Source organism: Crocodylus porosus, unplaced genomic scaffold (genome assembly GCF_001723895.1).
Source record: "Crocodylus porosus isolate Cpor-Errol unplaced genomic scaffold, CroPor_comp1, whole genome shotgun sequence".
Classification (NCBI taxonomy): Eukaryota; Metazoa; Chordata; order Crocodylia; family Crocodylidae; genus Crocodylus; species Crocodylus porosus.
In genome coordinates this window covers 28,790,282-28,806,084 of record NW_017728909.1, presented here as the reverse complement: position 1 = coordinate 28,806,084, position 15,803 = coordinate 28,790,282, and the positions used below count along the sequence as shown (strand labels likewise).

The 15,803-nt window shown below is 45.7% G+C and overlaps 1 protein-coding gene across 1 annotated transcript; it reads left to right on the top strand.

Moving 5' to 3' along the window:
• The first annotated feature begins 10,180 nt into the window (after positions 1-10,180).
• Positions 10,181-13,409, top strand: RPL37 (ribosomal protein L37). The gene is made up of 4 exons (XM_019532002.1): positions 10,181-10,280; positions 10,920-11,055; positions 11,529-11,613; positions 13,299-13,409. The coding sequence occupies exons 1-4, from the start codon at positions 10,278-10,280 to the stop codon at positions 13,366-13,368; spliced, it is 294 nt and encodes a 97-aa protein (XP_019387547.1). The 5' UTR covers positions 10,181-10,277; the 3' UTR covers positions 13,369-13,409.
• Positions 13,410-15,803: the final 2,394 nt, after the last annotated feature.

Sequence of the window (15,803 nt, the reverse complement as noted above, 5' to 3'; positions counted from 1 at the left end):
GGTCAGATTGGAATGGACTGTGTGGGGTTTTGAATTCCTCTGTAGTGGGGGTGTGGCATTCTACCTGGGACCTCTTGAGCATATATTGACAACATTTTATAGAAACAGGACACTGTCTGCTATAGTTCCCCTGCCTTGCCTGTGGCAGGTTAGGGTGTTAAGTCTTTGTTGTGTCAGGTTTGACAGTAGTCTTATATCGAATTCAGATGATGGATTATATGGGATGGTCTGGATAGGAATGATCCTGCCTCAGGCAGAGGGATGGACAAGATGACCTCTGGAGTCCTTTCCAGCCCTACTTCTCTGTGTTTCTGAAACAATGGGTAATTAAAACATACTAATAAATTGTCCCATAGGTAAATTAACAGGGTTGATTGTATTTTTAAGGCAAATTAAAGACTAAATGAAGTGAATTATATATTCCAGAGAGAGATGATGAACTAAGTATTGATAATTGAAAAGTGCTGCATTTATTGTAAGCTCATTGTGTATTTGTTTATGCATGAGGAAGACAATAAGGCCTGAAATACCACTACATGTTTGGGTAGTATCTTGATATGCTTATAATGGAGGCATCGCTAGAAAGTGAGGCCCTTTCTACCTGGAATATGATGCAAACCAGGACTCTAGACCTGTAGTATTACTGGACATGTAGTTCAGTTTTGTTGCGGCTATGTTTGTTTGTGTGGTTTGGCATAATGGTTCTTAAATTGCGATGCATGGTCCACTGGTAGTCAATCCACAGAGGATGTGCTGTTAGTCTGACAAGAACTAGCTGGTCACTTGATGGTGATTTCCTCATTTCCAACTGCTAGGCTTGAGAAGCTAAAAACATAAGGTCTATGTGAGTATTGGTGTAGTTGCAACAAGAAGGTATTCTAATCACAGAGGCCAAGTGGGATTTAAGCAAGGGGTGGCCAGCCATGCCATGCCCTGGGCTGGATCTGACTGTGCACTGTGCAGCTCTTTGCAGGCCAGATCCACAGACCAAGCAACAGCTGCAGCAGCAAGGCAAGAAGCAACAGTGGTGATGTGGCAAGTAGCCACAGGGCAAATTGAGCTGTGTTTCACACCTCTCACCCTGTTGCCAACCACTATGTCTAATGGGGTCCTGGGCCCCTGGATTCTGCAGCAGGCCCTACCCCCAATTCTCTTGTCCATTAGCAGCCTAGAAGACCAGATGGAGTGGCTCCACAAACTATATGTTTGACACTCTTGATTTAAGCAATTGAAAATGGAAAAGGAGATGGTTAATGAGCCATTCTCTCACCTAAGACCTGCCCCATGGTACAAACAACTTTGAGAATATCTTAAAATATTGTAGGTTTTAAACATTCCTTTTATGCTAAGTTATGTCACCTATTTTATTGTAATACACAAGTTCATTTTTATGACACTCCAGGTGGGTCTATACGAGACGCTTACTGAGCATTAGCCTAATAATTCTACACAGTAGTGTGGTGGTTAAAAACCACGCTAATAGCCTACTGCTCAGTGTTATTAGGCTAATAAGCAATAAATGTCACAAAATAACCATGTGCTCATGCTACTGCACAATAAATGTAGTTACTGCACATTTAGTTATTGAGCAAGTACTAAACTAAGTGCACAGTAACTAAGGCACTTTATAGAACATATAAATGCACCCTTTGGGTAGAAGATAAATAATTTCATCTTTGAAAGTAAGGGAATTATGGTTAATCTGATACAGAGATAAGAACTAGACATTGGAGGTCTGTTTTCAATAATAAGCTGATATAAGTTTTCTTGATCTACTTATAAAGCATCTTAGCAGGCAGGATCTTGGACTAGACAGCTTTCTTCTTTGAGTTTTCTTTTTTGTTTAGCACAAGATGCTTTATCTACATGAGTTTCTAAATGAGAAGTTCCAACCTCTCACATTCATAGGTGAGAATCAAAAAGTATATGTGCATTTTATATATCTGTATACACACACACACACACACACACACACACCATATATATCCTATAGATAGATAGATCCATCTATGTATGGGGGTGCCATGCAAGATAGTGCATATAGACAGGGAACAGGGGTGAGTTTTAGACAGCCTGTTATAATTCTACATGTATCATTTAGGGTGATGTCAATATGTTTACTGTGACTTGAGCATCCCCAGATAGTGCAGGCATATTCAGCCACAGAGAAACAAAGTGCTACAGAAGTAGTATGTAAGGTGGATGGATGTGCTCCCCACTTGGAATTTAATATGTGCTTTTTGTAACTAAGTGTACGGTCCAATGTTACCCCTAAGCAGAGCACATATTTCTGATGTTTGAGACTCTGGTCACCCCAGGTGACACTCAAGTGTCATTCTGCATCCTATCTTCTCAGGTGGAAGGCACAGATTTTGGTTTTGCTAGGGTTTGTTTTGAGATAATTAGTTAGGTAATAATCTGACATGCCATTCAGTGCTCTCTTCAGCATCTTCTCGGTGTCCCCAAAATTCTTCTGTTGTGCGGTAATGCAGAGATGTCAGCATAGATGAAACACTGATATGCAGCTGGAGGTGGCTGAACTGATCGTTAATGTAGATGTTGAATAAAAGTGGGGCAAGCACACTACCTAGTGGTAAACTGTCTGTTTGGGAGCACCATCTACTTTTCTGGCTACTTAGTACTGCATAGAAGTGCTGTTCTCCAAGAGGTTTTGAATGGTCTTGCTTAAATCTAAGTCATCAGTCATGAGGTACAGTTTGTGGATCATGATGCAGTGTTAGACAGTATGATATGCAGCAGATAGGTCAACAAACACTATTTGGTGATGAACTTCTGTTGGAAACAATTTTCGGTATGCTGCGTGAGGTTTAGTTGTTCCTGCACAGGTTCAGCCTGGTATAAAACCTGCTTGGTCTTGTCTAAGTTTAGAAGCTACCAAGGGTGAAATTCTGTTGCAGGATTAGACATCCATACAGTTTGTAGGCAATGCTGAGGAGGGAGAATCAGTTTATAACTTTGGTGATGAAAGGTCTTTCCCTGGTTTGGGCAGAGCTATGACTCTTGCCTTCCTCCATACCAATGATATTTGTTTACTCGTCATGCATGTATTGAATAGATCAAGGAGCCATTGCTTTGCAAGAGGTCCTAGGTCTTGTATCATCTCAGCGAGTACATTGTCTACTCCTGCTGCCTTCCCATGTTTCAGCAGGCTTATGATGACTGTCAGTTCCTTCATAGTAAATGGACAGGTTAGGTCTTTATGTGGTTGCTTGTCAGATGGTATAATGCAGCAATGGTGTTCTCCAGTGTTTCTTCTATGTGAGCGCTTCCCATTGTTCAGCAGTTATTGCAGGAAGTAAATTAAAAGAGGTTTCATGTTTTAATAAATTGGGATTAAGGTCTGGGGGGTGGTGGTCATGCTTCGTGGGAAGATTGTGAGGTAGAAGTAGTAAGGGAAGGTGCTTTTGGAGGAGCTACTGCCCTTGACCTAGCAAGGAAGCGTCAATCATGGGTACCCAATCTGGCCCTCGACCTTGCCTCTCCCCACCCTGCCTAGACCCCACTCCATGCCCTGCAACTTAGCTAGCTGGAACATGTTCTGCAGGCTGTTTGCATGGGGTTGCACACCTGGAAGTGCAAAGGTTGCATCCCCAAAGACGGAAGGGGAAGTTAGTTTGGTGCCAGAACTGCCCCTCTGAGTCCAGGGGAGGAGAAGTTAGTCCACAGAACAGGTGGGTGGGAAAGGGATGCTGGAGAACTGTAACTTGGGTCGGTCACACAGTAATGGAACGAGCTGGGTAACATAGATTAGAGGTAAACCTGCCCTGCAGTGGTGTAACTTTAAACTGCCTAAAGTGTGCTTAATCCTAGTTTCAGGTATTAATATGTGGACAATCCAGGTGTTAAGAGCTCCTAAAATTAATGTGCAACTAAAATTAATGTGCTGCTAGGTCACAGCTACCTATCTCTTTTTCAGCAAATCACATAGGAGGATTTAGTTGAGTTACACTGTCCTCTAGTGGCACCCAGGTTTCTGTGTACTACTTTCATACAGCATGGGTATAGATTTTCCTGTGGTTAAAACAAAGGATTTTGGATAAGATTTACAGAATTAAATATTCAAAGGCATCTGCTAATCTTTTGTGTGCTTCACCTTTTGAGAGCTGCCCTGATGCACTTCGGACTAAATTTCTAGAGATGCTGACTGAGCACCTTCATCTCCCATTGACTTCACAGAGGTGCCTAGTTCTGAAAGTCACATTGTCATCCAAAAATCACTCAAAGCAGAGGTCATTTAAAATTAATTTATACTTGTGAAAATGATGCTTTTAAGTTCTACTCCCACTTCTGTCAGAAACACTCTGTGTGACTTAGTGACCTAGGTCAAAATGTTCATCTTTCAATAGGATTTCTAGACACTTGTATAGGATTTGCAGACACTTCAATAAGATTTGCAGACACTTAGATGTAAATACTTGTAGGTATTGGCATCCAAATTTGGAAATAATGGCTTAAGCCTCATTATCCCTGTTTAAAAAAAAGCCCTTCGTTTATTAGATAGAACCTATGATGCTTGTACCACATCTCAGACTTGACTCTTCACTGCCTTAAATCTTGTGTAGTTATCTTTACTTGTACAAAAGATTTTAAATTTTCTTTGAAATTCACTGTGCCTAGTATAAATTTATTGTGCCTGATGTAGCTTACTTGAATCTGGGGTAGAATTACCTCTGCAAAAATCAGAGGTAAAACTATATCCATGTTAGTGTTGTCCATAGTTATTTGCTCAAGACAAACAGACTGTTACCCGCTCCAGACAAACAACTGCTGCAAAGACTATTGCTCAAGACAAACAGTTACCTGTTTGCTCCCTGCCCTCCCCCATCCCACCCAATCTCAGCCCAGTAGCAAAGTGCTGTAATAGTTACTCTAAGCTGCTACCTATACCTGGATATCTACTTGTCTGCTTGCTCCATATATCTGTTTACAAAACCAATGTAAGTTATACCAGTAAAAATATTTTGTGTGTGGAAAGCCCTACAGCTAGTAAATTTAGAGCTAGCTAAAGTATGTCTAAACTACATCTCAGGTACATCTATAACCACAATGCAGATACCCTCTCCAAGCAGGGCTGGGAGCAGCTGAAATGGGACTTGCTAAGTCCCTGCTTATTCCTTACCTCCCATATTCCCACCTTCCAGAGTACTAATGATGATTCAAAAACATACCATAATGCACACCTTTTACTAACAATTTTTAAAGCATGTAGACAGACTGATTTGACTTACAAAAAAATGCATTTATTTAGTAGTGTATGTAGGCAGGGAAACATACGAGCATGCGTACTTCGGCGGCTCTTGCCATAGCCTCCTATCCAGCATCCAGCATGCTCTCTCGCCAGGCTAAACAAGAGGAAACAAGAAAAGGGGTATTTATTAAAAGATATACATCTGTCCTTATGTGAGGAAGATTGTTAAGATCCAGCTCAAATACCACAGTATATATCCATGCTATTTGAGTTCCCTAGACCCTGTCAAAAGGGCACCTGTAATTGGGATGGTTTTACTCATGGCATTGAGTACTCCAGTGGAGTTCTGGTAATGGAGAATAAATTAAAATTGAAATGATAAAATATATTGTCAGAAATTTAGTGGGACTAAGACACCTCTGTCTTTGTTTTGACATCAGTCCAGGGCTGGAGTAAGAGCTAATCAAAGGGAAAGAACTCAGGTTTGGTTCAAAAAGGAACTCAGACATCCAAAATGGGTTTAAGCATTTAGACATATAAGTCTAAGACAGCAACCTGCCGAAATTTCACTTACCTGCTATAGCACCCAGGACCCTCAGACATCCACATTTATCCCAGAAAATCTAGGTAGGCACCTAAAATTTAATTGACTACTGCTTGTGCCCAGAGGCACCACTACCATAGCTTAGCTGAGCATTTTGGCTTCTATCCCATGCCTAAGGCTATCTGGGATTCACAAATGAGGGTCTCAGGGGCATATGTATACATGCAAGCGCCACAGTGCCTGGTGCTACGTCGCTTGCCGTTGAGTAAGTGGCAAAATGCGTGTCAGCACTGAGAAAATGGTGGTGGCGCACTTTTGAACTAAAACCCATAGAAGGTACTTTCAAAAGTGCACTGCCACCATTTTCTGTGTGCTCATGTGCATTTTGCCACTTATGCAACTGCATGTGGCACAGCACAGTGTGCATCAGCTTGTGTGGAGCAGTCTCGATTAATTCAGTCTGCTCTGAAGCAGCAGATCTCCAGCTCATCGCAGGATGAAAATATATGTGTTTGTAACCCTTCTGCTGAGCACCTGTCAGCAGCAACAAGGGCTGCGTTCAATTCTGGGGATAGTAAATACATTTTACTGTGACTTGAACCCCCACCCACTCTATCTGGGAAACACTAAATTTTTTATTACGATCAATTACTAAAACCAACAACCCTTTTCTTGCAAGCAGTGTAAACAAAAAACCCCCAGATTTATTACAAAGCATAAAGAAAAAAGCAATTACTAACTATAGTTTTAAAACACTACAAACTACAAAACAAATTCTATAGGTGGTACCCTCTTGGAGGGGTCTTTACCCATACCCAGGCAGTCTGGGACTTGGGACTCCCCAGTGGGTAGTTCCCGGGACAAGCACCCCGATACCTGCCCTTCAGCAATGGTCTGGAAACAGGGGCCCACACCGGAGAGTCCAGCGAGCTGTTCCACGGGTCCGCTGTACTGCAGGGAGCTGCTGGAAAGAGTAGGTCCTTCTGCATTGCAAAGGACCCCTCATTGCTCCCTCAGAAAGTATAGTGTTGATCCTCATTTCCACATGGCAGATTTGAGGTGTGAACTGCAGTTTTCATTAGTATAGCTCATCCCAAAGTTTTTAGTACTAATCCCAGCTCTGCTGGGGCAGGAAACTGCAAGAGAACTCAGAGAAAAGCCAGCCAAACAGCAAAGGAGCCTGACCAGCAACAAGCACCAACTGCACTACATCGGTCAGGAATGACACAGAGCCACAAAAGCAACACGTGCCAGGCCCAGGCATACAACGAACAAACATACAGCAGGGCCAGCAATACAGCTGTGCTGAGACACAACCACTGTAAAACAATACAAGGGGGACTCGGGCCTGTCCTGCACCCTGGTCTGAATATACAACAGATGAGTGCCAGGCCTTGGCTGTGGCCTGGGCGTATAGTCTCAGCTACACTGCTAGGCTGAGACCTAACAGCTATGAAATAACAAAAGAAGGGGAGGGCGGGGGCAGGCCTATTTTGTCTTAGGCCTGAACTAGAACTAGCGCCCAACCACACTGCTTGGTTGGGGCATAAACTGCAAAAGGGACAAAAGGCCATATTTCACTGGGCCTGGACTGGGCAGCAAAAAGCCAACCAGGTCTATATACCACTGAAGTCTGAATAAGCAACAATAAGTGCCAGGGCTTTACTGTGGCCCAAATCTGCCAGCCAACATGTCGCTGGGGTTCAGCCCCACACCGGTAGGCTGAAACACAGCAGTGGTAAAATAGCAAAAAGGGTCCAGGCTTATGGCTTCAGCCTGGACACATAGTTTCAGCTTTACCACCACACTAAGACACTACAATCCCCAACACAGTGACTGCCAGGACCCTGTCTCCTGGTCAGTCTCCATTACGGAATGATACTCTTGTGGCATCATTGCACTCAAGGTCTGCATGGCCGGTAGCTACCAGGGCCCTGTTCCTGGGCAGCCTGCACTAGGGAAGGACGCGCTCATGGCATCATCCCACTTCACGGGCAAAACAGCCAGCAGGACACATAGCTAGGGTTTCAGCGACACAGCTATGCTGAACCCAAAAGAAGTTGCAAAAGCAACTGAAACATGCCAGGCTCTCAGTCCTGGCCCAGAGCATGCCAGCAAAACTGCCAGGCTCCAACTTTGACCAGTTTGCTGCAAGGATTGATACCCGTCCCGGCATAATCTCATTCAAAACCCAGAAAACAAAAAGGGGAAAGAAGAGGGAGAGAACAGAGGTCTCAAGCCCTGAGACAGACTTTCTCTCCCTGTCTCTGAGGCTTTCCCTTCACATTGCTTGAGTTTGCTTCATCAGTGAAGAACGGGGCACCAGGCTTTTCTGGCTCCCAAGTGTTCAGGCTTCAGCAGCCCCAGGAGGAAGAAAAGAACCCACACCAGGTGGCTTGACCCTTGGATACCTTTTCTGACCTCAACAGATGAGGTTTTTTGGGTGAATCTGATATCTTTTATTAGACTAACTTAAATAGTTGGGGGGAAAAATTGTAGCAAGCTTTTGGGTTTAAAAACCCTTCGTCAGGCTGAGGAAGTCTCTGTACTTGGTGTGTGCTCTTCCTGAATGGAAGAAACCAGAGGCTGGGCTGCATGCAAGACAGGCAGTCAGTGAAGATGTAAACTGAAGAGTCAGTGGGTGAGATACAGGCTGGGTGGAGGGCGGGGGAAGAGAAAAGAGGGATGAATGTAGCAGTTGAATGGTGGAGAGGTACCTGGGGAATCAGATGTCAGGCAGGTCATAATATGTCATAAATCTATATTTAAATGTCTATATTTAGTCCATGATTTTTTGTATCCAGGAGGTTGATCAAGTGAAGTTCAGCCCCATTTGCTCTGCTGCTTCAGGTCTTGTCCTCTGGCACGGGAAGGCAGCAGGGCAGGGAGCCCCAAGCCCACAGCAGGCAGCTTGCACCCACCACTGCTACATGGACAATTGTGCAGAGCGTATCTGCTATATTCTCCCGGGGAGTGTGCGCAGCAGCAGGCAGTGATGCGTAACCTGAAGGTCACCTGCTGGCATCCTTGTTGAACCTAGTGAGTTGGTGATCCTCGAGAACTAACTTTGCTGGACTGGATGTTGTGTCTGGTTGCCTATCAGCTCTGAAAACAAGCACTCTACTCCAGCTTCGTTGCAGCCTGAGATCTTGTGGTGGCCAGAGGAAACAGTACAAGGACACTTTGAAGGCATACGTCAACAAAACAGATGCTGACATCAAGAGCTTGGAGAAACTGACTGCTAACCAACTCCAATGGCCCCTCAACCTCAACCAAGCAGCTGTCTGTTTTGAGGTAAATCTCTCCCCACCACCCACTGACCTGCGGAAGACAATGGGTGGAGGAAGCAGAGAAGAGAGGAGGAAGGGAAAGAAGAATGGGCCCGTGGCCTCCCCTCCCCTGCGGAAAGACCTGCAACTTCTGTGGACTGACGTGTGGCTCAAGGCTTGGCTTTTTACGTTGCCTTGTGACCCATCCATTAACTGTGGTTGAGATCATGCTCGAACTGAGGGATTGCCAAAGGTGGATATATATCCCAGCATATAAAACACTACTGTCAGCCCTCAGAAGGTGCTGAGGGCTATCTGCTGTTATGCCAGGTGGGAGCAGGGTGCTGTCATCTTCACTGTCACTCCACAATGCCCCAAATTTCCCAACTTCTCTTTTTGTCCCTCTCTTGGAAAGTCTCTATGTCAGGGCAGACACCAGCACCTGAGAACCCCAATCTTTCCCACTCGCCCCTGGTTTGCTCGCTTTCCACACAAGCTAGTCCCTGCATTCCTGGGGCAAAGGCAGCCCACCAGCTCTGCAGGGCCAGGAGCCGGCCCTGGTCCCGCTGTGCCTGGCAGGGGGCACCCCCAGCAGCTCCAGCGCCCCAGGGCTGGCATGGCCACGGCTGCCTCTGGGGCACGGGGTTGCCAACTCCTTTGCATCTATTCCGGGAGGTTTCATCACATGGCATAACAACGTTAATTACAGCGCCCAGAATTTCCGTCAGGAAGGCAAATGCAGGCGACTATGACAATATAAAAAACCCACTGGAGGACTGTATGAATCGGGTTCCACATTTAAGACTTTATTTTAAACGAATGCCCTATCGTTTGTCTCAGGAGTCTAATAATTCCTCGAGACTCCAGGTATCCGGGTTTTGGTCGGATCGGACTAGACTCAGGAGGACAAGCCAGTCAGGGCTCGTGGACAGAGGTGATACCTTTTATTAGACCAACAAGATTTCTGCAAAAGTAAATTCTTTAAAATTGCTGAATGGAATGAGAGACGCCAGAGCAGCCCCGCGCGACGCCGCCCTGGCCTGATCCCTCTCGGGTGGAAGGGGAGCAGACGCCGCGACCGGTGACATCACCAGCGCCCCTAGCCCCGCCTACCTGCGGGGCCGGCCCGGTGTGACAGCGTTTCCCTTCCCCCGGCTCGGCGGAGCGGCTTCGGCGGCGCACCCGGAAGTGGCGCGCGGGATAAAGCGGAAGCGGGGGGCGGGCGCGGCCTCTTTGGTGCAGGCGGCCGGGGAACATGGTGAGTGCGTGGCGCGGCGCGGCCAATCTGCCTCCATCTGCCACCCCGGCGCGGCCCCCGCTCGGCCCGGCGTTGCCTCCCGGTCCCGCGCACCCTAGGGACCGGCCGGGTCCGGGAGCCGGAGGGCAGGCGGCCTCCTGCCTGGGCTGAGTCCGCTCCCTGCCGGCAGCCCCGCAGGGGGAGCCCGGGGCCAGGAGCGCCTGCGGTTGCTTCTGCTAAGCCTAAGGGAGGGATTCCGGCTACGGCTTCCTCCTCGCAGCCTTAAGGAGGGCGCGCTGGAAGTGCCGTGGGGGGAGGGGTCCGCACTCGATAGGCTTTTGTTGCCTTCAGCCCTGAGCTTCCCTCGATAGAGCTGTGCTTGGGGACCGAGACGTCTCCGATGCATGAACCGGAGCATTTCTAAAGCCTTAGAAAGCAGTATAAAATGTAGGGGAACTTGGAAGTGGTGTAAAGAGCTGTGGGAAGCACCTGAGCTTAAAAGCAGCTGCTGAACGATGGAAAGGGGCAGGGCCTAGCAAAACTGGTCAAGTCTCTGCTTTGTGAAACAAGCGTGTGTCTGTGACCTCCTTTTGTGACATGTGTCAGGCTGTATTTTAATACCATGCTCTTGGTTTTTCGATGCTCTGAAATGTGCTTCAGACGAAGGGAACGTCATCCTTTGGGAAGCGCCGCAATAAGACGCACACCTTGTGCCGTCGCTGTGGATCCAAGGCGTACCATCTCCAGAAATCTACTTGTGGGAAATGCGGGTACCCTGCTAAACGCAAGAGAAAGTGTAAGTTGCTACAAGAGTTTTTGGGCGGGTGGTAGAGAGGGGGTGGGAAATAGGGTGGGAATAGCAGTGTTGTATCATGTATTTGTAAACAGAGCCATCTTCTATTTGGGGAGGGGTAGGACAGCATCTTTCTCTTGGAGTAAAGCAGGATGTATGCACAAGGATTTCCATGCTGTTTGGTAGTATATTGGAGTTACGGAGCTTTTTGCTGCTGTTAGGCACACCTGGCATGGAAGAACAAGCCCTTGCTCATTGTATTTGTGTACTGTGGTGCATGAAGTATACACAGTTCTCCAAATACGGTCTGTGTACCACGTCCCCACGGAAACAATTTTTTTGATGCGCGTGTGTTATGTTTGTGTGCTAGTTATTGTTCCTTTACCTTGAGGATGGTGATCCTTCACTATCTGCAGGGTACTGTACAGCTAAGTATTGTAGGTCATGCAAAATTAAAGTAATAAATTATGTTGCAGATAACTGGAGTGCAAAGGCTAAAAGACGCAACACCACTGGTACTGGTCGTATGAGGCACCTGAAAAAGGTCTACCGTCGATTCAGGTACATAACTGAATATTTGCTTTCAGCAAATGACTGTTACGTGACATTATGTGAACTTCAAATTCCTTTTAAAAATCCATTTTCCAGCTGAGCATTTAGTACTGCTTTTAAATGTATTCTTGCAGTATAATCTTAAATAGTTGGTTACTCTTGTGATTTTAAAAGGTATTTGAGAGTTGAGCATAAAAACAAAACTGTTGATCTTAACGTATCTGAAGTGTTGGCTGAAGCTGAAAGGTTCTTGGTTTTGATTCAGATACAGGTCATGAAAGCTACAGTGGGAATAGTATTTGCTTGGAATGTAACCCAGTTTTCATTTAGTTATGAATTTGAAATAAACAATGCAATTTTACTTCTAGGCATGCAACTATAGTTTACACTTCTGGTAACTTAAGTTTTTAACTAAAGGAACCTGCCATTATTTTCTGCCACTTCTGTGTGGAAAGCAGAGCCTGTCATGATGTGAAATTATATCTTTACTTGTGGCAGTACATTCCTTCTGATCAGCTTATTCTTTCATCTCATACATTGCATGTTGTCAACTTCGATTAATTTTTTTGGGGGGCTAGATATTCCATTGAAAAACCTTAAAGGAATGTGCTAATAAAAGTTATCATTTGCTTAGCTCATTTACAAATGTGCTTATTTTGCCAGATGTGATAATAATTGGACAGCGATTAAATATAAAGTTTGTGAGTTAATGACAGCAGACATGTTAGACAATGATGTAGTCTAGTCTTGTGGTGGTCAGCCTCTTGGTCTCCAAGGGCCTAATGCTGTACCTGCCTGGCTCTGTGTACTGGCCTAGTGTGCAGGGCCTGGGGCTCCCTGCAGGTCCAGAAATTTGGCAACGGTGCCAGTGCAATCCTGCCAAATCTCCAAGTTTGTTTGGAGCCGTGCAAGACAGAAGACGTGGAGCTGCAGGCTGGATCTGGCCCATGGGCTAAGGTTGAGCCCCCTGGTCTAGTTAGTCTATATTTTAGCCAGAAGTTCCATGATTTCAAAATGCTGTGCCTCAAATCCAGAAGCCTTTTGAAACGGATATGAATTTTTAGGAATATGAAATATTATATTATTCTTAGCAGTTCAGAAACTAGTGGGATTATTGTTTACACTGATCAAAATTCAGAATAACACTTTCTAGCAAAGCAATCATGGCATATTTACAGCATGTGCATTTCTGCAGCCTGGAGTGTCTGACACCTAAAGCATTTGTTGTGCGCCTTACAGCTCTGATAAGGCCTTTCCCTCTCCTTTCTGCCTCTGTGAAGTAAAAGCTGCTTTGCCAAAATTTGGCACTACTGTTAGGATAGGTTTCCTCTACTTCCTAAAGTGAAAACTCTTTGATTTAAATCACTTTCTGGAAAAATAAATCTGGGGCAGGTCTTCAGCAAGAACCTTGTCTGAGTGAGCAATGCTGGTTGGAGTCCATTATATTGAAATGCATTGAAATTGACTTACTGGGAGAGAAATGGTTTCACTGAAATATTAATGACAGCTTGTCAATGATGTTTCTCTTTAAAAAATGTCTGAACATATGAGTTCAGAAGTGATTTCAACCTGTAACTGAGATAAGCTGAACCAAAAACTTTGGAGCTTGAGACTTGCCCACAAATAGTACTATTTAGCATCTCATAAATAAGTCCTTTCTAAAGGGTGGTAACTACTTGTTTTTGTGCATACAGGAATGGATTCCGTGAAGGAACTACACCGAAGCCCAAGAGAGCCGCTGTTGCAGCATCTAGCTCATCTTAAGGACATGTATTTGTTAAAATAAATGTTTTAAACCAGAAAAATGTTGTCAGGATATATTTCTATACATTGTTTTTTAACTCAGTGGACTACAAAGATTCCCAGATATGAGATTCCTGATATTGGGATAGTTCATTAAACAATATTCCATTAGGTAACTTCTCACCTGATCATATTTTTATATTGAAAAAGACTTTCACCTAAGTACTGTAATTTTTGGTTTCAGTGGGCAAAGTGTGTACTCATTTTTTATAATTTATTTCTACTTTCTGATTAATTTAGAAACCTGCCTACCTAGCAAATCTGTACATTTTGGATTTTTCAGAGGTACTGGAGCAATTGGTACACAAGTCGTAAGTTAATTACCAGAAGCCAGAATGCGTAGTCCTAGACTTCAGCCTGTAAATGCAGAAAACTACAGTTTATTCCAAGCAGGTGTTCACTTAGCGCGGAAATTGTTTAACATTCCCATCCTGGCAAATTGCTTTGTAGACTATTTTTTTCAGAATGTTTTGTGTCATCAGTGAAACGTGTAGCTATTATTTTATGTTTGTAATCTTTGACTTGGATTCTGAAGGCTTGTGAGGCTTTAGTTTTAATGGGTTGTTTAGAGCAGGGGTCAGCAACATTTTGTGCTAGAATGCCAAAATTTCATAGATGTCATAGACATTAGGACTGAAAGGGACTTCAGAAGATCGAGTCCAGCCCCCTACCTCAGGGGCAGGAAGTCAGCAGGGGTCAAAGGATCCCAGCAAGATGAACATCCAAATGCATCTTGAAGGCATTCAAAATAGGTACTTGAACTAACTCCAGCGGCAGTCTATTCCAAACCTTGAGGCTCGGACAGTAAAGAAGTTCTTCCTTGCGTCCAACCTGAAACAGTCTTGCAGGAGTTTGTGACCGTTCAATCTTGTCATCTCTTGGGGCACTCCGGTGAACAGATATTCCCCCCCAAGCCTGGTGAGCACCTTTGATAAACTTGTAGGTGGCCACCAGATCACCCCTGAGCCTGTCCTTTTCCAGGCTGAAGAGTCCCATGGCTCTCAGCCTCTCATCATAAGGTCTGTTTTCGTGACCTCTGATCATGTGCGGGGCTCTCCTCTAGGACTGAAGATTCTCCACATCCTTTTTGAATCATGGAGTCCAAAACTGGACACAGTATTCCAGCTGCAGCCTCACCAGGCCCCTCCTGTCCTCAGGTGTGCAGGCTTTACCCCAAAGTTTGCTCTTGGCAAACTTGATCAGTCCACTTCTGAAACCAGTGTCCAAATCATTAATGAAGATGTTGAATGGTATAGGCCCAAAGACAAAGCCTTGAGGGACCCCCCTGGTCACAGCGAACCATGACTCTTGACTTCCATCAAACACCACCCTCTGGGTCTGACCACAGAGCCAATTCCCCAGCTAGCAGAAAGATTGGTCAAGCAACAAACCTCTGCTGGCTATCCCTCAGGATGCTGCCATCGGCCAATATGTTAACAAGACCTTCCCCAGGACAGAGGTCAGGCTGATGGGCCTGTAGTTTGCCAGATCCACTTTCCTCCCTTTCTTGAAGATGGGCACCACATTGGCCTTCTTGCAATCTTAAGGCATTTCACCAGAGCACCAGGAGTTCTTGAAGATCTGTGCCAGGGGCTGGGCTATGAAGCTTGCCAGCTCCTTGAGTACCCTGGAGTGTAAACTGCCAGGGCTGGCTGACATGAAGGTATACAGCCTCTCAAGGTGTTCCTTCATGAGGTCAGCATTGATGGAGGGTAAGAAATCTCTCTCACCTGGGCCTTCCCATCCCATAATGGGCAGGGGCATCCCTTGGGACTGGTGAAAGACTAACACAAAGTACCCATTTAGTAGGTTGGCTTTTTCCTGGGTGTCGGTTGCCAGTTGTCCCATCTGGTTTAGCAGGGGTCCAATGTTGCCCTTGCTTTTCTTCCAGCTCCCCACATATCTAAAATCACCCTAATGCCCGCCTATGTCTTGACTTGGCATGCCAGACATGGGGGAGCTACAAGGGGCCCGATCCTCATTGCTTGCAGTGGCTGCACATATGATTCTGGGTGAACAGCAGGGAAGGGGCTGGGTTTTTTGCCCCAGCTCCTTCCCTGCCACAGTGCTGCTGCCATGGAGCTGGTTCTGGAGCTCCAGAGCCCAGGGGAGCTGTTTGCAGCCTCCCAGCTGCCTGCCACAGTCAGTCCCAGCTCTGGGCAGCTGTAACAGGTGGCTGGGAGGCTGTGAACAGCTGTGCAAGGCTCCTCAGCCCTGGCATCAGCTCCATGGCAGCTGTGCATGTGCCTCCTGGCAGATGGCAGGGAAGGAACCAGGGTTCTGCTGCCCTAAGCCCCTTGGCCATGTGCCCAGAGGTATGTGTACAGCTGCTGCAGCCATGGGACTAGTGCCAGGGCTGCAGAACCTCAAGCAGCTGTTTGCAGCAGCTTGGCTGC